Here is a 21,341-nt window from a genome sequence, read left to right as displayed (position 1 = left end):
CAGCCGGGCATGCTCCTGGCTGGGAAGGCAAAAGGAGCCCGGCATGCTCCGGGTGAAAAGTGTCACATTTCAGGAACATGCCAGGTACAAGCCAGTGATTAGTAAGAATAAAGTCTGCCGCAGCAGTACCTCTTTGCTTTCTTACCAAAGTTGAACACATTAATAAAAAAAACTGAACAATCTGCTTTTTGAGAATGTAGGAAACATGATTGTAAAAATCTGCGGTTAAGGAATGATAGTGCTGATTTATCAAACGAAAAACATTTGTGTGTCCCTACCCTATGCTAAGATGGTTATTATGAGCATTTGCTCCAGTGTCAGTGCACCAAGGTGTTTGGAGAAATGAGAGAGTTACTTGACATGCATACTATAGTGGGATATATCATATCCTGCATCTGGTACCATTCTTTTTTTTTTTTACCCTAAAATTTCTTCCTGATCTGATTAACCTCGCTGACTAACATATATTATTTATAAGTGAGAAAGTAGATTGACAAATTCATTACGTTTAACATAAATACAGATTAACCCTTGTTTAACTTGATACCTAATCCTCAAACAGTTTATCTTCTTTGAAGATAAAATGTGTGTTGCTGGCCCTTCCTGCTGAATGAGTAATCCTTCCTAAACCAAAGTAAATAGTGACGAGTGACAGGTATAATGTTTCCATAGCAACCAAATTCTGTGGAGATTTATGATTATTTTTACGGGAAACAAATAAGTATAAAAAAAAGAGCAATTCAATCTTTCTAAAGATGCTGAGTAACTTTTTGACAATATAAGTTTCCTGCTAATAGGGGATTGCAGCTTTATCTACAGTAGGTCAGAATACAGTTCTGTTTAAGTTTCCCAAAGCACCAAACATTATGCAGCTAAATATATATTTATGACTGTTGCTCTTAACCATATTCTCAGGGAAACTCATACCAGACTGTTGGAAGATATAGGGCCACTAGAAAAAGAACAATTGTTTGTAGATAATAATAATGTTTTTGGATAATTGATGCTTAACAAGTCATGCATCAGGCTTTCACTTCCGGAGTGGCTTTAGTGACGTCAAGTGGCTGTTAACTATTTTTTGCTAATTTCTTGGGAAGATAACAGGTCTCAGACAGTTGTCTGTGTGGAACAGGAGGATTTCCTTTTCCACTTGTGTCATCAGAGGATGGCTTGTAACCTTCTAGCACACTAAAGTCCAAGGCAGTGGGCCACGACCCTCTCCCAAGGGTGCCACTACCCCATGGGAAAAACTCAGCTGGCTGATCACTGGGAAACTCCTGTGCAGGTTTGAGACATGGAGGCTGCGATCTGCCTCTCCTCTCTAACCTGGCACAGAGGAGAGAGAGAAGCATCTTCATCTCCAGACAGTGCAGGATGCCAACTGAACAGCTGACATATTTGAGGTGTGTGGGGTGGTGGGAGGAAAAGGGAAAGGAGCTTTGTGTGGGGAAGAGAGTGTGTTGGATTTGTGTGTGGTGGGGAGGAGAGTGTGGGGAGGATGAGGATGAGGGTGTCTAGTGCATTTGTGGTATGTGGTGAAAACAAGAGAAAGCGAGGGACAAATGTGGCGCTTATAAAAAAAAAAAACAAGTGTGCTGTGTGAGGAGGGGGAATAAATGGGAAGTGTGTGTTGAGTAAAAGGGTGAGCATGATGTGTCAGGGTGAATGTGAAGCCTGGAGGAAGAGGGTGGGTTAAAAATCAATTAGGGGTGACCGAGCTAAATAAAGCGTTGAGAATCACCGGTTTAAGGAGTAGTATGGCAAATCAGTGCAGCTCCCCCAATGTACTTTAATATTATCCATTTTTAGGGTGTAGTTAGTATACACTAAACCCGTTCGTGTTCTACAAAATAAAACAAAAAATGTACTCAGTATCATTGTAATTGGTCTATTGCAGGGTGTGTTGTATTTAAATGCTATCACATCATTGTATTTTTTTTGGGGGGGGGGAGTTCTTGGGGTGCTGTGTATCACGCTGAGTTTATTTCTGCTATTCACACTGCATTCCGTCCTGCAGCATCTGTGTTTCATTTAGAAAACTGGTTTTGTACAGTTTCTAGATATGTTTAAAAGGGAATTCCCCAATTCTTTGCCCCACAGCCCCTTTATCATCAGAGAAAGTGGCGAACACGTAACTAATGGCAGTGACATGTTTACTAGGTTGCCTGCTGCCTTTTTAAAGTAGAGGCCCAGTCCTGACCACCTTCCTGCTAGGCTCTCCACATCTTCCATTCGATCTGTCCTTGGTTTACAACAAGGCTGAAAGGAATATAAATTGCCTGGCTACGTTTTTTTTTTTTTTTTGCATGTCACGTCTTGCTGGGAGAATCATAGACAGGCCAGGCAAAGAGAACAAAAGGACAGTAGATAGGGTAATGTTAACTTGGGATGCTGTGTTTTGGCCGACATGTTAGGGTCACCTAGCTTGATGTCATCTACTTCCGAGAGTAAAAAAACAACTCAAATGGTGCAAAAATAACTTTGTTAATAACAATTAAATAAAAAAATGTATGGATTGCGGGTCACATAACAAACGTTTGTAATCAAAAGATATCAGAGGTTCCTCTCTCTCTTTTCCTACAGCCCATTTAGTTGTGATGCACTGTGGTCTAATTCAATCATCCACCTTGGTGTCCCAATCATCTGTAGTTTGTCGCACCGAACAGTTCGCTATCTCTGACCTAGCTTGATACACACCAGCTTTTTATCAAAGTAAAGGAGCATAGTGTAGTATACTAGCCACTCTCTTCCACAGTTCATAAGTATGTTAACTGTTTCTCTGCTCCCAAGGTTCAAAATACTGTATATATAGTGGTAGTCTAAGGTACGACACACCCAGCTAATTAAAAAGACGGCATCGTTGTGTGCAGTTCCCATTTTTTGTGGAATTGTTACACAGAGTTGCTGAGCAGGTTTCATTTTTTGCTTTTGCCTGTGATTGTTGTGATAAAGTATATGTACACAGATATATAATATTATTTTCAAAAGACCCTCTTTCCCTGATTAAACCCCCAGTAGTATAGTTTTGCAAATCTGATCCATGAGGGATATAGCAGAAGTGAATGATGAGTGAATATTCCATTGTTTGTACAACAGCTCGCCACCATATATCCTATTTATACAGTACAGCTTTTCTTTGGTTTCCTTCTATGTCCTTTGTTTTCTCTTTCAGTTGTTTTCTCAGATGACTCAATAGAATGTTAATAATTAAGAATGCCAAAGTCTGAGTCTTGTCTTATTCAATGTGAGCATACAAAGTAGTACAGTATAAATAGTGCTGTTTTTGTAGAGAAAAGGGTGCTGGGATTTTAAGCAAAAATCTAAACAACAATAAATAATTCTGGAATGTGATATTATCCACTCACGTTTAGTATTCCAACCCATAGCCATATGTGAGAACACAGACAGACATACACATAGACACACACCCCATCTTGATACTGTTGATCATGCTATCCTGCTTAACAAACTCCAGAGCTCTGGAATAGGGCAGCATGCTTTAAACTGGTTTCAGTCCTACCTATCAGGTACATCCCAAAATGTGTCCATCTCAGGCTCTAACTCCAACCCCTTGGATATCACCTGTTGTGTCCCGCAAGGATCTGTTCTGGGGCTCCTACTCTTCTCAGTTTTCAGCAATGATCTTCCTTCAGCTTGTAAGGGAGCTTCAATACAAATGTATGCAGATGACACAATCTTATATGCGCACAGCCATAGCCTCTCCGACCATGAACACATACTTCAGTCTGACTTTTTGAGATTTGAAAATTGGATTTCCCAAAACAAACTGTTTTTAAACACTGACAAGACTGTAACAATGGTATTTGGGACCAAGACTCTACATTTTTAAAGCTTCCAGTGACTAAGCTCCAGATCAGAACCAACGTTAACACCACCCTAACTCCTGTTACTAGTTTTAAATACCTGGGCATATGGTTTAACTCCCACTTAACATTCAGGATGCACATTGATAACTTGACATCCAAAACCTATGCCAAACGAGGTGTACTTTACAGGAACAAATCCTCCCTAAGTCTACTGGTCAGAAAGTGTATCGCACAGCAGCAGATGCTAATGCCAATTATCGACTATGGGGACATAGTATATGGCTCGGCACCCCAAACCCACTTTAGCAAACTTGACACCCTCTACAATTCTATATGCCGTTTTGTTCTCCAGTGCAACTACAACACACATCACTGCGAAATGCTAAAAGAACTAGATTGGTCATCACTCGAGTCTAGGCGCAAAGTTCATCTTTCCTGTCTTGCCTTCAAATACTTTCTGGGCAAGCTACACATGTATCTGAACACGCTCCTCACCCCTACCACATGCAGCACTTATCATCTGAGATCAGACTCCAAAAGACTGTTCATTGTCCCAAGGCTCAACAAAGTATCCGGACGTTCCTCCTTCTCCTACCGTGCACCCCAAAACTGGAACAATCTACAAGAGACTCTCACAGCCACCACCAGTCTAAGTTCTTTCAAAACAAAGGCTGTCTCACATTTTAATCTGGTCTGTAACGGTTGCATACGCCTATAATATACGTTATCTTTAACTGTGCATGCAATGCCTTGTATATAATGTATACCCTGTTCACTTATGTTACTGTGTTTGTAACCATGTATTATTTGTCATCATAACTCTGTGCCCAGGACATACTTGAAAATGAGAGGTAACTCTCAATGTATTACTTCCTGGTAAAATATTTTATAAATAAAATAAATACATCTATAGTTGATTGGAGGTAAAACAAAAGTTCAGTTGTTTTGTTAGAGCTGTAGATATATGTTAACTATTAACTAGATTAGGCCTGCACACATGCAGCCCCGCCTGGCCTCTCTGTGCGGCCCGCGATGACTCCGGCCGGGCGCCAGTTAATTAATTAAATTAAAAAAAAAGTTTAAAAAAAATGGCGGCGGTTCCCCGCGGTCCCGGCGCGCATGCGCAGGGCCCGCTCCCCTCCCCTGCTCCCTCCCCCCCTCTCGCAACATGGGATGGAGGGGGAAGTAACAGCCAGCTCCACCTGCGGCCTGCTTCCCTCCGCGGCCAGCTTCCTGCATCTCCCCAAGCTCACCTCCTGTGGCCCCCCCCCACGAGCTCACATCCGGTGCCCCCCTCCCCCCCGAGTCCGTCCCGGGCAGCTGCCGCAGGGATATCGGGGGCAGGAGGGGAAAGCGTCCGGCGGCAAGCTGCACCCACCCGGTCAAGGTAAGTCACTGTCACCCACCCAGTCACTGTCACCCAGTCACTGTCACCCAGTCACCCAGACACCGTCACCCAGTCACTGTCACCCAGTCACTGTAACCCCAGTCACCCAGTCACTGTCACTCAGTCACTGTCACCCAGTCACTGTCACCCAGTCACTGTCACCCAGTCACCCAGTCACTGTCACCCAGTCACTGTCACCCAGTCACTGTCACCCAGTCACCCAGTCACTGTCACCCAGTCACTGTCACCCAGTCACTGTCACCCAGTCACTGTCACCCAGTCACCCAGTCACTCACCCAGTCACTGTCACCCAGTCACCCAATCACTGACACCTAGTCACTGTCACCTAGTCACTGTCACCCAGTCACCCAGTCACTGTCACCCAATCACCCAGTCACTGTCACCCAGTCACCCAGTCACTGTCACCCAGTCACTGTCACCCAGTCACTGTCACCTAGTCACTGTCACCTAGTCACTGTCACCAAGTCACTGTCACCCAGTCACTGTCACCCAGTCACCCAGTCGCTGTCACCCAGTCACTGTCACCCAGTCACCCAGTCACTGTCACCCAGTCACTGTCACCCAGTCACTGTCACCCAGTCACTGTCACCCAGTCACTGTCACCTAGTCACTGTCACCCAGTCACTGTCACCCTGTCACCCAGTCACTGTCACCCAGTCACCCAGTCACTGTCACCCAGTCACTGTCACCCAGTCACTGTCACCCAGTCACCCAGTCACTGTCACCCAGTCACTGTCACCCAGTCACTGTCACCCAGTCACCCCATCACTGTCACCCAGTCACTGTCACCCAGTCACTGTCACCCAGTCACTGTCACCCAGTCACCCAGTCACTGTTACCCAGTCACCATGTCACTGTCACCCATTTACCCTGTCACCGTCACCCAGTCACCGCCTGAACACCATTCACCCACGCACCGCCATTCACCCACCCACCCACCGCCAATCACCCACCCACCGCCATTCACCCACCCAGTCACTGTCATTCACCCACTCACCCACCCAGGCAGGCAGGCAGGCAGGCAGTCACATGTCTTTTGTTGAAAATATAAAAAATAAACAGGTTGCATTGTAATGTTTTTTTCTGTATCACAATAATGTAACGGGTTTCCCCCCCCCCCAATCGCAGATATAGTGTGGGGGTGCAGGAAACATATGGTGTTACTCGGTGTTGTGCATTACCTGTTGGCTCACAGGAGGGCTGAGCTCCCGCCACGGGGAACCTGGGGCAATATACTAGCATATACAATTACAATGATGCAGCGCCTCCACCTGCGATGGCTCCCACCAGAGGGGGAGTGGTTCCTCACAGGACAATACCCAATAACCACATACAACTGATTGGATAATAACGAATACCTTTTACTGCTGTGCCTAGAAACATGCAAGGTCAACAAGTAACAACAGGTGTCCCTTTCCAAAGGCAACCTGACTCAATGTCTCCCTGAGGTTAACGCTGACGGACACCACGGAGGGTGTCCACACTTATTGCGTCACGGTGAACGCTACTGTCCCAACACAAGGATCCCACCCTCAAGTCCAGTGAGTCCCACCCAAAGTCTCGTACTCCCAGTTCATAGACCAACGTATGTGTATATGTGTGTGACTGCGCAGCCACTATGTCTGAGGATAGGCCTTGTTGGTGCACGTGAGTTGGTGAGTTACCTGCCCGGGCTCCAGCCACGGGTACTGCTAAACCACGGGGGAATCGCTGGGGTGTCCTCCGAAGTTGGGATGAATTCCGGCGTGGATAATATCACCGCTTCTCCCCGCCGTCTGTACCTTGACGAGAACCGTGCTGATATCCACAGGCCGCAGTCAATCCGTACTGGGCCTCCGCAATTATAGTCTAGTAGTCTCTTAGAGGACAAGCTTAAGCACAATCCTCTCGGCGGAAAGCACAGCGTCCGCTGGATTCCTAACTAGCGTATAGATAAAGGGGCAGGGTCCCTAACCTAGGGCCTGTCCTTATCGCACTCCACTAGGGTGACTCAGGGCTATCTGGCGCCTAGGGGAGTACTGGCCTAGTGCCGGGAGTCACTGACTCCAGCACCCTACCTCTTTCCCCTCTCTGCTCCGGTCACCAACTGCTAACGTGGTCCCTGCGTGCGAAATGTATCTCTATGTATCTCTATGTTGCCAACAGAGCTCCTCCAGCCCTATTGGCTCCCTGGCGTCATGGGGCCGTTCCAGAGGCTCATGGGCCTCTTACAGAGCCCTCCTCTCATAGGCTAGTGCTTCGCGGGCTTTCTGGGCCTTCACTGCGCAGGCGCGAGCTCCCTGCAGTCCTCCCGGTGCTCCTAGCCCTTGCATATGCGCAACGCCCCTAACAATGGCGGCGCCCTGCTCCGTGAACCGACGGCACCGCAGCAACGCGATCGCAGCCTTAACGACGGCCCGATCACGTCCCCGGCAACCGGCCCGATCCTTAGTAATGCGCGGCTCGCGCACCAGCAGGAGGGGGGTTAATACGGCAAGGGGGACCTGGCTACAATAAGAAAACAGTTAAGTAAAAGTTGCGCGCTAAAAGATATTTTTTCGTGGTGGTGTGCTATGGGTTTGGGGGGGGGGTGCGCTATGGGTTTGGGGGGGGGCTGCTCCTTTCATTTGTCCCGGGCCCAATGATTTGTGTTGGTGGCGCTGTGGGTGATGTGACATGCAGGGGGGGAAAGGGTGATGGGTGATGTGAGATGCAGGGGGGTGATGTGAGGTGCAGGGAGGTGGGTGATTGGAGGTGCAGGGGGGTGATTTGAGAAGCATGGGGGGTGATTTGAGGTACAAGGGGGGTGATTTGAGGTGCAAGGGGGGTGATTTGAGGTGCATGGGGGGTGATTTGAGGTGCAAGGGGGGTGATTTGAGATGCAAGGGGGTGATTTGAGGTGCAAGGGGGGTGATTTGAGGTGCAAGGGGAAGTGTGATGTGAGGTGCAAGGGGGAGAGGGATGTGAGGTGCAGGGGGGGTGTGATGTGTGTGCTGTGCAGGGGGGTATTGTGTGTTTGATGTGGAGGGGGAGTATTATGTGTGTGGGTGAGGGGGAGAGATGGGGGTATGAGAGATAGATGGGGAGTATCGTAAAGGTTGATAGTGAGGGATTCTGGGGGAGATATGAGGATGATGCTGAGGTGCTGGAGGAGAGATGATGATGATGATGATGGTGATGATGATTTTACCCGTGCAGCCCAATTTTTTTTTCCTTGGAGCAGTTCGGCCCTTCTCACTTTACGAGTTGAGCAGGCCTGAACTAGATCCTCACATTTAATGTATTCATGATGACACTCAGTTTATGGAAGAACAGCAAGTCCTCTTCAGGTGCAAAGTCACAGTAAATCTAAACCAACTTTCACAACACTGTTACAGATGATGTATCTAGAAATGTACTTAAAAATACTTCTGCCTTTCTCCTTCATAGTTGTTTTGTCTTATATCCTCCCTCCTGTCTGTCATGGAAAAAAAAATATTCACTGTTGAGATAAAATGAAGATATATTCAGATTGTTGATGTACTCAATCTGTGTAACCATGGAGCACAGTTTTCCAACTGTTACATTTTGCATTTTATGTTTTTATTTCTCTCACGTGCACTTTGCTTCCTCATACTCTGTTGCCAGAGGATAAAGGCGTATTGTAAAACCCACAATAATGTACAAGCTATACCAGTATTACACACACACACACACACACACACACACACACACACACACACACACACACACACACACACACACACACACACACACACACACACACACACACACACACACACACACGGAAATGTTTTTCTTCTGTGTTTACACTGGGGTTGGTGGCTATATATGTTGGTCTCAATCGTCTGTCAGTACCCCCATGAGGAATGTCCCTCTCTGAGGACCGAAATGTTGGGTTTGTTTGTGTGCTTTTTATATCTGAATATACTACGTTTTGGATTATTACAGAGTGCTGTCTTTTTTTCCGTTGGAAATTTGTTTTATATATATCTATATCTATCTATCTATATACTGTATAATAATTATGTAATAATTGGTTGTTCTTGTATAGCGCTGCTAGTTTTACGTAGCTCTTTACAGAGACATTTTGCAGACACAGTCCCTGCCCCGTAGAGCTTACAATCTATACGCGGAGATAAAGTGACTTGCCCAAGAGGCACTCCTGGCGACCCATTTTATTTTTTTAGCAGGGAGTCTCCGTAGCTGAACCACATTGATTTCAACCCTGGGGACCTCCTGCTTCACCTCATGCTTACACACCTCTGTAAGTGCTGCTGGTATCGCTGCACAGTTTAAAGCTCCCATGTCACATGGTCCAGGACAAAGTCACATGGGCTGACGTTGCGACTTCGTATTGGCCCGCAGGACTTATAAACCGCCATTTTGTGAACCCAACTGGGGGTCCTACTGTCAGCACCTACGGAGGTAAGTACCTCGGAAAGCAGTGGGTCCCTGGAGCTGAAATCAACACGGTTGAGGGCTGCTTTAGCCTCAGTAGACCATCAAAGTACTGATAATTCAGCAGTAAATGACTAGGGGAGAAGAAGTGGCTCAGTGAGAAAAGACATTGGGCCTCATGCAGTAAGCGACGATTATGTGAAATCGGCAAGCTTATCGATTAGTCATGTTATTGGCGTTTTTCCCTCTCCGTATGCAGTAAGTGCCGAATACATTCAAAATCAACCAGAAAACAAATCCGCCCACTCTCACGATGATGAGCCGATCACACACAGGTGTATCGGCGTGCGTGGCGGGGTGCTGTTAGGTTGCACAATCACAAATCTTGCTGAATCAGGCGAAACAAGCATGTTTTTGATTGCGCGCCATATTTAAAGGCAACGTGTACTGCTAATCATTCTCTGTGTTGTTGGGAGTGAGAGAGAGAGAGAGACGCACAGAGCTGGACGATTGAAGATTTGCATATTGACTGAGAGACTTGTTGTGTATTGGGTGAGCTTTGTCCTTTGTTGTTTTGTTTACATCTTTGTCTTGTTTTATATGTGGAAGTGGGTCGTGTGATTGCCTGTACATTTCTTGTCTGTTTTTTGTGAGTGCTGGAAGTATGCCCGCAAAGCGTGGGAAGAGTGATGCTGGTGGGAGTGGGAGTGCTACTCGTGCGAGTACGCGTCGGAGTGAACGTTCTGTTCAGGGGAGTGATGTTGCTGGTGCACCGAGTGGTGTTGCTGGGAGTGGGAGTGCTGGTGCTGGGAGTGGGAGTGCTGTTGTTGGGAGTGGGAGTGCTGGTGCTGCGAGTGGTGTTGCTGGGAGTGGGAGTGCTGTTGTTGGGAGTGGGAGTGCTGTTGCTGTGAGTGGGAGTGCTGGTGCTGGGAGTGGGAGTGCTGTTGCTGTGAGTGGGAGTGCTGGTGCTGGGAGTGCTGGTGCTAGGAGTGTGAGTGCTGGTGCTAGGAGTGTGAGTGCTGGTGCTAGGAGTGTGAGTGCTGGTGCTAGGAGTGGGAGTGCTGGTGCTGGGAGTGCTGCTGGTGGCGCAGTTGCTGATGGGGTGTCTGGTGGTGGCGTGCTTGCTGGTGGCCAGCTTTTGGAGGCTCTTCCATTGGAAGAAGGAGAGTCCAGTCAGCACCAGCCAAGCTCTGACCCTAAACCTGCTCGGAAAAAACGTGTGGAGAAGCCACGTAATCCTCGCTTCAATGACCAGGAAAATAGGGCTCTTGTCACTGGCATTCTGGAGCACTATGACAGTCTCTATGGACATTTAGTAGGTAAGTGTAACTTTACATTTATTATTCAAATACATGTGATCCTAGGTCATCTGAGTTTTGTTCATATGCAAATATGGGTACACAATATCTTTCTATGTTCATTAGTGTGGAAACACAGCTTTTTATCATGCCTTACAAGGACAAATAAACACAGGCGGTCAATTTGCCAGAACTGCATACAATATGAATGCAACCTTGCTTACATGTATAGGTTTAGTAGTGAATGCTCATGTGCTTCACATATTACACATAAAACAGCATGTTTGCTATCTCTTGGAACAGCTAGCAGTGTAGGAAACTGGTGCTTATATTATTATTAATTTACCTCATATCTTTTATATGTTTTTCAAGGGCGGACAAGTGCAGCAAGCAAAAAAGAAATGTGGGACACAATAGTCATTGGTGTCAATGCCTGTGGGAATAGTGTCAGGGACAAGTATCATTGTCGGAAAAGATTTGATGATATTAGGTCCAAATTGAAAAAGAAAATACAAGACCAACGCGTGCATGCTACTGGCACTGGAGGTGGGCCCACACCACAACGTCTCATATTGACTCCATTGGAGGAGCTGCTTCGGCCAAAATTACTTACCGTCGTCGTGGAAGGCTTGGCTGGTGACCGTGACATTGGAATTTATCCGTCACAATTTCCAGCAGGTGATAAATATTACTGTACTAGGCGTGTCGTTGCTTACAGTTATTTTGCATATTTACACTGCTTTTTATACTGTCTTCACAATATAAGCATACCTGCATCTATATATGTATATGTCTGATTCTGTATATATATATCTCAAAATAGACATATATGTAGTAGTCCTACTAAAAGCAGTAACTAATATAGCACGTGCCATTGCGTGCTCATTTACATGTGAATTCCCAAAATGCATAGCTGCAGTGGAAGCAATTGATGGTGGGCGAAGATGGGGAACAACAGGGTAGTACACATGTGTAACACATGTTCATGAGAAATTATTAGTAGCTACAGGTACAGAACAGAAATATGTATCATATTATTGTGTATTTTATTGATTTTACTCCGACAAACATGACATTACTGCCTATTTTAAGCATGCATCAAAGAAATTGCATGTAACGGCCTACAAACATCACTGGCACTAACACATCTATAGTTGCTTATGAAAAGGTCCATTTTTGCTTTATGTCATATACAGACAGCATAATGAGGCACACGTATCATATGTTATGTCATTGTTTTCATAACTTAAACACTGCAGATGACTACTTAGCTCATCTACCATTGTGTTAAAGCAGCTGCAATTAATATCTCATCACAGCATACACTTCAACAGAGGGGGTGGGGTTCAGCACACACACTAATTACAGCCTCATTTCACGGTCAACTTAGTTCACACCATTTGCACCTGTTTCAAGTCATTGAAAGGTGTGGCTGATTAGGCTTTTTGGGGAAGGGAATACCTTTCTTACAACCTGAATAGCACAACTGAAGTTAATCACACTCATTTGAAAGCTTAACTCTAGCTACTAAATGCCCCAACAACTCATTACTTATCAAAGCGTACGTCACACATTAGTTCACTCATATCTATAGTTGAACTACTATGAAAGACACATTATCACACACTGCATGTGTTGTCTTGTTGAGTCACAGCCACATTCAGGTGTGCCACATCTTCGATTAATGTACCACACATATCCTCTACCAAAAACAACACTTTTTGCAATATGACCACCTTCATGATAACCATTGTGAATGGTCATCTCATGATAGTTATGTACATTATGATACTGATATCACTACACAACATATGATTTTTATGTACTCATTTAATCTATTTATCCTCACGCATTACTGCAGAAACATAGTATGTTGTATGTTAGGGAACTCAAAAATTCTAAGTACACAGGCATGTACAGTGTTATTACAACTATTTATGTTCACTTTCACACACATTTTCGGTTAAGGAACTGATGTTGTTAGTTAATCATAAATACAGAACATACAATAAGTGTTTGTTCAATATTTACACATGTAAATGTAAAACTTATGTTATTGTTATATATAGTTGCCCCTGGAGGACATGTGTCACCTGAGATGGAACAAGTGTCTTCACCTGGGTCAGCCAGCTCAACACTACTAGAAGGTGAGTGTATCATTTGCTGGCCATATAATATGTGCTCTTCTATATGTTATGTTGTCATGTGCATTATTTGTTTTGCACATCTTCTTTAAATAGGATTACTTAGTGTCAGTGAAAATTAAGTGTAAGGCAACATGTATTGTGTTAGTGATGTTAATTATCATGTAGGACTTCTGAGTTTAGAGCAACTTTTCATTCATTCATATTTCATACTGAGTCCAAACATTATTCGTAAGTCAAGGTAGTTTTTAATGAGGTTATAAAACGTATGCTAACATGTTAGGTGTTACTTAGGACACAGTACAATTACATAGTAACACAGCATACATTAACATGCCATTTAATAATGTGTACATTTCTTTTTAGAACATCATGGTGATGAGGATGATGAGTATGATGAGGATGACGCCACAGAAGAGACTGAAATACAATCATGTGACCATGAAGAGGTGCCAATAGAAACTGTTGTACCGCCAAATCGTCCATCAACTTCCACATACGATGCAATTGTAGCTTCAGAGGGAAAAATAGTGGACGCAGAAAATCGTCGCCATTCAGACATGATGACAGTGCTGGAAAGGATGATTGGACTGCAGGAAGAAACAGTATCACAATTGGCACATCTCCACAGAGTCTTCATTGAAGTGCCTAAACAGTTGCAAAAAATCAACACCTCATTCGAAGCATTAGTTGTTCAGCAAACACAAGCTAATTACTGGAGAATGACTAATGTACCACAATTCAACACCTCCCAGCCAGGATCTGTTCATGCAGGTCAGTTTTCACCACATTCATCTGATATTCATTCACCAGGCCCAAATGTTACCGGTCAAGTAGCAGACATTGCTGTGCAGGTTCCTGATGACATCCTACCGCTGCCATCTGTATAAATTCAGCAGCAGACACCTACAAAGGAGGCGACAAAAACAAAACAAGACACACATGAAACAGACCAACCATCACTTGTGCAGTGTCTACCAACTTGCTCACATGTGTCACTGGGCACAAGCCCTGTCCGTGAACAGTCACTACCCAAAAGCCCTGTAGGTGAGTCGCTGCCCAAAAGCCCTGTAGGTGAATCGCTGCCCAAAAGCCCTGTAGGTGAGTCGCTGCCAAAAAGCCCTGTAGGTGAATCGCTGCCCAAAAGCCCTGTAGGTGAATCGCTGCCCAAAAGCCCTGTAGGTGAATCACTGCCCAAAAGCCCTGTAGGTGAGTCACTGGCCACAAGCCCCGTAGGTGAACAGTCACTGGCCACAAGCCCTGCCCGTGAAGTGCCAGAGGCCACTCAAAGTGGCTCTGTTGTGCCTAAAGTTGGTGGCAAAAGAAAAAGGAAAATTCAAGAGACAACAAGCAGGCCTGTTACTCGCTCGCAAAAGGAACAAAAAAAATAAATGTTATAATTCAGAAAATATGTCTTTGGCCTTGTTTTGTTGACTTCAGATTATCTAATTACTATTGTATGTATGCTGAAGACTGTGTTGTTTCCAAACTTTCAACTATGTTCTTGTACACGTGAAGTTTTGGAAATGTTAACACTCATAATTAATTGTGTTATAAATATTTATGTTGTAATCGTCTGTTCAGTAATGGTCCACCAGGAGCCAGTTGCTAAGTTTAGAGAAGCTGCCATTGACTTTGCAGCAAAACATTGCATTTGGGTGTGTTAATTGATGTAAGAATTGCATATGCATATTAGTCACATGCAATTATTAAAACACCTAAGTAAGTGCAAACATCTTTCTTGTACGTGTACAGCAGGATTATGTGTAAATTATTACTTACCTTTGCCTTGCTTGGCCATTGTAATTTTGTCCTTTAATCAGTTGTGTGTTCGTTTCTATAACATCTCAGAATGTATAATAATATATATACACACACACACACACACACACACACACACACACACACACACACACACACACACACACTGAGTGAGTGTGAGTGTGAGTGTGTGAGTGTGTATATATATATATGTATATATGTGTATATATATATGTATATATGTGTATATATATATGTATATATGTGTATATATATATGTATATATGTGTATATATATATGTATATATGTGTGTATATATATATATATATATATATATATATATATATATATATATATATATATATATATAGTACTATATAAACTGGTATACACAAACTAATACACTTCATGCTTCCTTGTGAAAGCACACTATTTTAATAATACAGGCCTAATGTTTGAGAAATATCCTAAGTATGAGACTCTAACAGTATTGTGCTTAAACAAATGTTTATTACTTAATTCAATCATGTTTCTCACCATTTAAATAGGTTTCATACAAGGTATACTTAATGCCATCAATGTTGTGTGTACTCCTGCAATATAAAAAAAAAAAAAATATTATATATAAATATATATATATTTTTATAAGAGATATATTATATATATATATATATATATATATATATATATATATATATATATATATATATATATATATATATATATATATACACACGTATTTAAACTCATGCAGACAGGGAGTTAACCAGACTTTCACATACACACAGAAATGTAAGCGGGGAAAAAACATTTCTTTTTGCAGGTGTGTTTTTACTGATATGCCTGGCTAAGAAATATTTTCACACACTGGTCTTTGTTAGTTTTCAAAAAAACACTATGTGAACGCATTCACAGTCTAGGGATGTTTTTCACAAACGAGATAAAAGAAGGAGAAATGTTTCTCCCACAGTCCCATATCACGAACCACAACTGTTAACCCAATTAGACAAACAAATCCAATTGGCGTTTGAAATAAGGAGTCAAAGTAGTTACTTTTGTTGACCTTGACAAGGAAAAACAGGAGTTTGTTAGCCATTCAGCACATTCATTTTGATGAGCAAATAACACAGACCTGCACACAGCTTTTGTGCTACTCAGACATGGCTGATGAATTCGTTAACAATATTAATCCCCTTTTAGGGTATAAGTACATGATCTGTGAAGCCATCTTGAACAGTCGCGGACAGAAAGCAAGCACACGCCAAATCGATGATTTCATTCGAGCAAAATATCCTTATTACCAAGACCGTAAGCATGCACGGAATTTTAATTCCTCAATAAGATTCACTTTATCAAGTAATGACTTTTTTGAACGTGACCAGGATAAGCTACAACACACCTATGGTTTCTGGAAGATTGCCCCGGAAAAACAATTTATCCTGAAAGACGGCACTTATATTGTCGTGAAAGGCATATTTATTCCTAATGGCAATAGCAATGTATCCGCTACTACTGATCCGTTTGAATCGATACGTGCTGCAATATCTGCAGCCTCCATTCCTGAAACCCACATTGTACAAGAACAAAAGTACTATGATTATGTACCAAGCCTTTCAGCTGAAATTGCATTGGAATGGGAACCGGAAGAAATGAACCTACCTCCCGACCAATTATTTGAAGAAAGCAGTGGCGATTCCTATGAGCGCATCCTGGAGGAGATATGTGCCATACTGGATTCAGCGGTTGGGTTAAGCGTGGATGAAAATGGCTTGCATTTCTGGAGCGACCAGTTGCAGCCAGGCGAAGAGTTAATTCTAGAAGAATGGTAAATATAACAATCGTTATGCGTTGACTCTGCGTTTAAATTTTTTTTTTTTTTGTAACCACCATTTTCACTTTCAATGCGTGGATACAGCGTAACATTGCAGACTGCATAACATGTAGCGATCACAAACAAATTGTTTCCTAATACAATATAGTAGGACCTGAAAGAGTAGTACACATTGCTGACGGAATAAATATACGTACTTTCCTATCCCTTTAAACATATTAGCAACATTTTACCATTACTCTAACACATACCTGTTTTGTTATCATGCAACATCTACAACATTGAAAACCGGGTCCACCACGTATGACGTGGGACCCTTGTCATGGGCCAAGGCGTCCTTAAAAAGGATTAGTGATGTAAGTCCCGCCCCCAAGCGACGTGCGCGCCTCAAAGCCTATTGGCTGTCATGTTTTGTTATAGTAACGGTAACTGCAGTGTGTGATGCGTGCGGCTCAGTGTTTGTAGGCGTACCCTGGGCGTTAGCCGAATGTTAATTGAGTGGGAGGAGTGTTAGCGTGCGTTTCACGCTGGCTTAACATGACGTCACACGTATTGCATTTGCGCATTGTGTTATCGGCCGTGCTTTCTGTTCAAACACGTCTGTTTAAAAAGAATACAGATGTACTCGTTTAGAACGAATGTAGTTTCGTCTTCATTGTATTTGAAATAAAGATGTTATGTTTACTGGTATTTTCAACATGTATTGAACGCACAACGTACGCTTTGTTTTGCGCATGCGCTAACAGTTAGTGGAGCCAAGCGTGAAGTGCGTGCGCACATCTTTCAGTATACAGGCAACGTTCACTTCTTATACATAGTTATGCCTGCTACAAATTTAAAGAAACATTACATACTGATGAACAGTTTTACTTCTAACATATAAGTGAGTGACGTGTGTATCTACACAATCATATAGAGCTGCGTAACGCGTTGTCACGGATGCATATCTAGTAAGGTGCCATCTTTGACCATCATGTGTTTGCTGTATTTCAGAGATGTCGGGGAAGATACAATCGGATCAATGTATGATTTCAGAAGAGTCTACCTTTATATGAGATGATTGTGAGGAGGAGCCACCGACTACTATACTACATATGGAACTAGTTTTATATTGCTTGCAGCGCTTATTAACAAACAATTAAAAATGTGATACCCTTATGCCTATATTGCATAAGCACTTAATTAACATAATGATGTTGCAAAAGAGTGCCTCATGAATTTTTATTGAGTGTTCTTTAATGACTACTAACATTTTATGACATGGTGTGTTTTATATATAACAACCATTCCCACTCTGCTAACACATTTGTGTATTCTAATATGTAATGGAACGTATGACTGTCGAAACTATGTAACAATAATAATAATAATATGAGCATGTTCATGTATAGGGCTGCTAGTTGTACGCAGCGATTTACAGACACATGTTTCAGCCTGAGGTCCCTGGCCCGTGGAACGTACAAATGTTTTTTTGCCGCATGAGGCACAGGGAGATAAAGTGACTTGGCCAAGGTCACAAGGAGCCCACACCGGGAATTGAACCAGACTCCCCTGCTTCAAACTATCAGTGCCAGTGTGTGTCTTTACTCACTGAGCCACTCCTTCTCCCAATGTAAAGGACACTTACAACCAAGTAGCCATTTATTTTTAAAATCTCTTGTTACATGGGTATGTAGATAAAATGGTTTGGGACTGTAGCAAATAATGTTACTGGCCAGATGTTATGGTCCCCTCCAATGCATGATGTTCTGAATATGACATCACCATCATGTTATGAAGTACGTTTCTGTGTATATTTCATTAACCTAACTAACTATAGTTTACTGTGTTTATTAATCGTTTAGAAATACATAGAAATACATAGTATAGTCAATATGATGATATAAGCTACCATAATAAAGCTGGTGTTATCATTTGTCGGTGTTATACATGGATCCTACACCAATTGATAGAGACACAAACAGTTGTCTTAAAAAGTGTGTCTATGCTAGTGATGAATGTGCTCCCGTAAGTAAACAAATAAGTACAGTTATCCCCTTTTCTCCAACCACCTCTATATTACATTAATGGAAATTATAAGGAAACATACATAAAATGTGATGAAATGTGAGTAATCATTTTGTAATACAATGCACATGAAAGCTCAAGAGTAGCTAAATGCATATACATGATACAGAAAGTACATACAGCTAAACCCCGTTATAACGCGCCTCGTTATACCGCGATTCGGTTATAACGCGGTTTTCCCGTGGCTCCCGTTTTTTTTTTAAAAAAAAAAAAAAAAAAAAAAAAAAATTTTTAAAAAAAAAAATTTTTTACATTTTTTTTTTTGCACACTGCACACACTCACTGCACACACACTGCTCATTGCTCACACTGCCACACTGCACACACACTGCACACTGCACACACACTGCTCATTGCTCACACTGACACACTGCACACACTCACTGCACACACACTGCTCATTGCTCACTGCCACACTGCACACACACTGCACACTGCACACACACTGCTCATTGCTCACACTGACACACTGCACACACACTGACCACACTCACGCACACTCACACACACTTACGCACACTCACGCACACTTACGCACACTTACAGACACTCACACACACTCACACACACACACACACACACACACACTTACACACACTTAGACACTCACACACACTCACACACACTTACACACACTTACACACACTTAGACACTCACAGACACACACTCACACACACTCACACACACTTACACACTCACAGACACTCACACACACTCACACACACTTAGACACTCACAGACACTCACAGACACTCACAGACACTCACACACACTCACACACACTCACACACACTCACACACACTTACACACTCACAGACACTCACACACACTCACACACACTTACACACACTTACACACACACTCAGACACTTACCCACACTCACACACCCATATACACACACACACTTTCTCTCCCATATATACATACACACACACTCTCTCACTCTACACAGACGGGCCGCGACCAGCACCACCACCCGCTCCCCCCCCTCCTCCCGCGCAGGCAGCGGGAGCACCGGGGACAGCGGTGGGGAGAAGAAACCCCCCGCTACAACCTCCATGCAGGCAGCATGGTTCTGAGGTAAGCGGCGACCTGAGGGGACATCCCCACTCCCATCTCCTGCCCCGCGGCCTGTCCCGAGGTGACAGGGGGAAGCGGGGACAGGAGAGACATCCCCGCTCCCATCTCCTGCCCCGCGGCCTGTCCCGAGGTGACAGGGGGAAGCGGGGACAGGAGGGACATCCCCGCTCCCATCTCCTGCCCCGCGGCCTGTCCCGAGGTGACAGGGGGAAGCGGGGACAGGAGAGACATCCCCGCTCCCATCTCCTGCCCCGCGGCCTGTCCCGAGGTGACAGGGGGAAGCGGGGACAGGAGAGACATCCCCGCTCCCATCTCCTGCCCCGCGGCCTGTCCCGAGGTGACAGGGGGAAGCGGGGACAGGAGGGACATCCCCGCTCCCATCTCCTGCCCCGCGGCCTGTCCCGAGGTGACAGGGGGAAGCGGGGACAGGAGAGACATCCCCGCTCCCATCTCCTGCCCCGCGGCCTGTCCCGCGGTGACAGGGGGAAGCGGGGAGCGGAGGGACATGCCCGCTCCCATCTCCTGTCCCGCGGGATGAATATGCGCTAAAGCGCGGCGGCCATTTTTTTTTCTCGCGACCCCGTTAGTAACGCGGTGGTCTCGGGGTGGACCCCGAGACCCGCGTTATAACGGGGTTTAGCTGTATATGTAACATTTGTGTTTAAACCAATATGTTGGGTTTTTAGTTCCAATAATTATAGGAAGATTGAGGTAGGCACATCTTATGAGAGATGTCAGCAAATATACATACCATGATCAGTCATACTGGAGATATACCTATAATGCAAAGGAACAATATATAAATTGCAAACATTGACATGCCATCTTCAGTACCGTAAACAACACAGCAAAGTGTGTATTTGGTGTTAAATGTACAACACCATGTATATTTCATGACATTCAAAATGTAAATCAGCCTGGTGTACACATCATATGGATGTACATGTTACACTGCACCAATAACATTGTATGTAAGCATACTAGAAGCATGAATGATTATGGGCATAATATGTGTTTTGTCTTAGCATAAGGAATAACACAATGCTAAAATATTATTGCTTTGTTACCCAAGTTGTATTCACATACACACAACTAAAGTACAATTGAAGAGGGATTATATAACCTGTGCAACAATAACATACCGGTGCCACATCCCTTTGTGCACACAGCAGAGAAAAGAAAGGTGTGCAACCCATATTCATCTGTGTCCTAACAGAAGGTTATATAAAGAAACATTATTGTTAATATAACATAATTAAACTATAAAAGTAGTACTAGGAACATATGAGTTTGTACTTACAAGAAAAAAATGAATTGATGAGATTCTGTCGTGTCTGGCCACCACTGGCTGTTTGTTCATTTTCAGCAGCTACATGGGTGGGATGCTCGTCTACCAAAGCCTCAGCTAGGTCTGACTGTACATTGTGCCTGAGTGCAACATTGTGCAAAATGCAACAGGCAAGGATAATATCAGACACTTTTTGAGGCTTGTATAGAAGAGCCCCACCAGTTCTGTCCAGACACCTAAACCTGGTCTTGAG

General features: G+C 43.8%; 2 protein-coding genes across 2 annotated transcripts in view; both read left to right on the top strand.

The window, feature by feature from the left end:
- MFHAS1 (multifunctional ROCO family signaling regulator 1) overlaps positions 1 to 21,341 on the top strand; it is a 108,581-nt gene that overhangs the window by 34,947 nt on the left and 52,293 nt on the right. The window lies entirely within an intron of this gene.
- LOC142468461 (uncharacterized) lies at positions 9,528 to 14,528 on the top strand. The gene is made up of 4 exons (XM_075575070.1): positions 9,528 to 9,642; positions 11,286 to 11,591; positions 12,983 to 13,060; positions 13,424 to 14,528. The coding sequence occupies exons 1-4, from the start codon at positions 9,528 to 9,530 to the stop codon at positions 13,945 to 13,947; spliced, it is 1,023 nt and encodes a 340-aa protein (XP_075431185.1). The 3' UTR covers positions 13,948 to 14,528.

This window comes from Ascaphus truei, chromosome 1 (assembly GCF_040206685.1).
Source record: "Ascaphus truei isolate aAscTru1 chromosome 1, aAscTru1.hap1, whole genome shotgun sequence".
Classification (NCBI taxonomy): domain Eukaryota; kingdom Metazoa; phylum Chordata; class Amphibia; order Anura; family Ascaphidae; genus Ascaphus; species Ascaphus truei.
The sequence above is the reverse complement of the archived record's forward strand: the minus strand, read 5'-3'. Positions and strand labels throughout refer to the sequence as shown.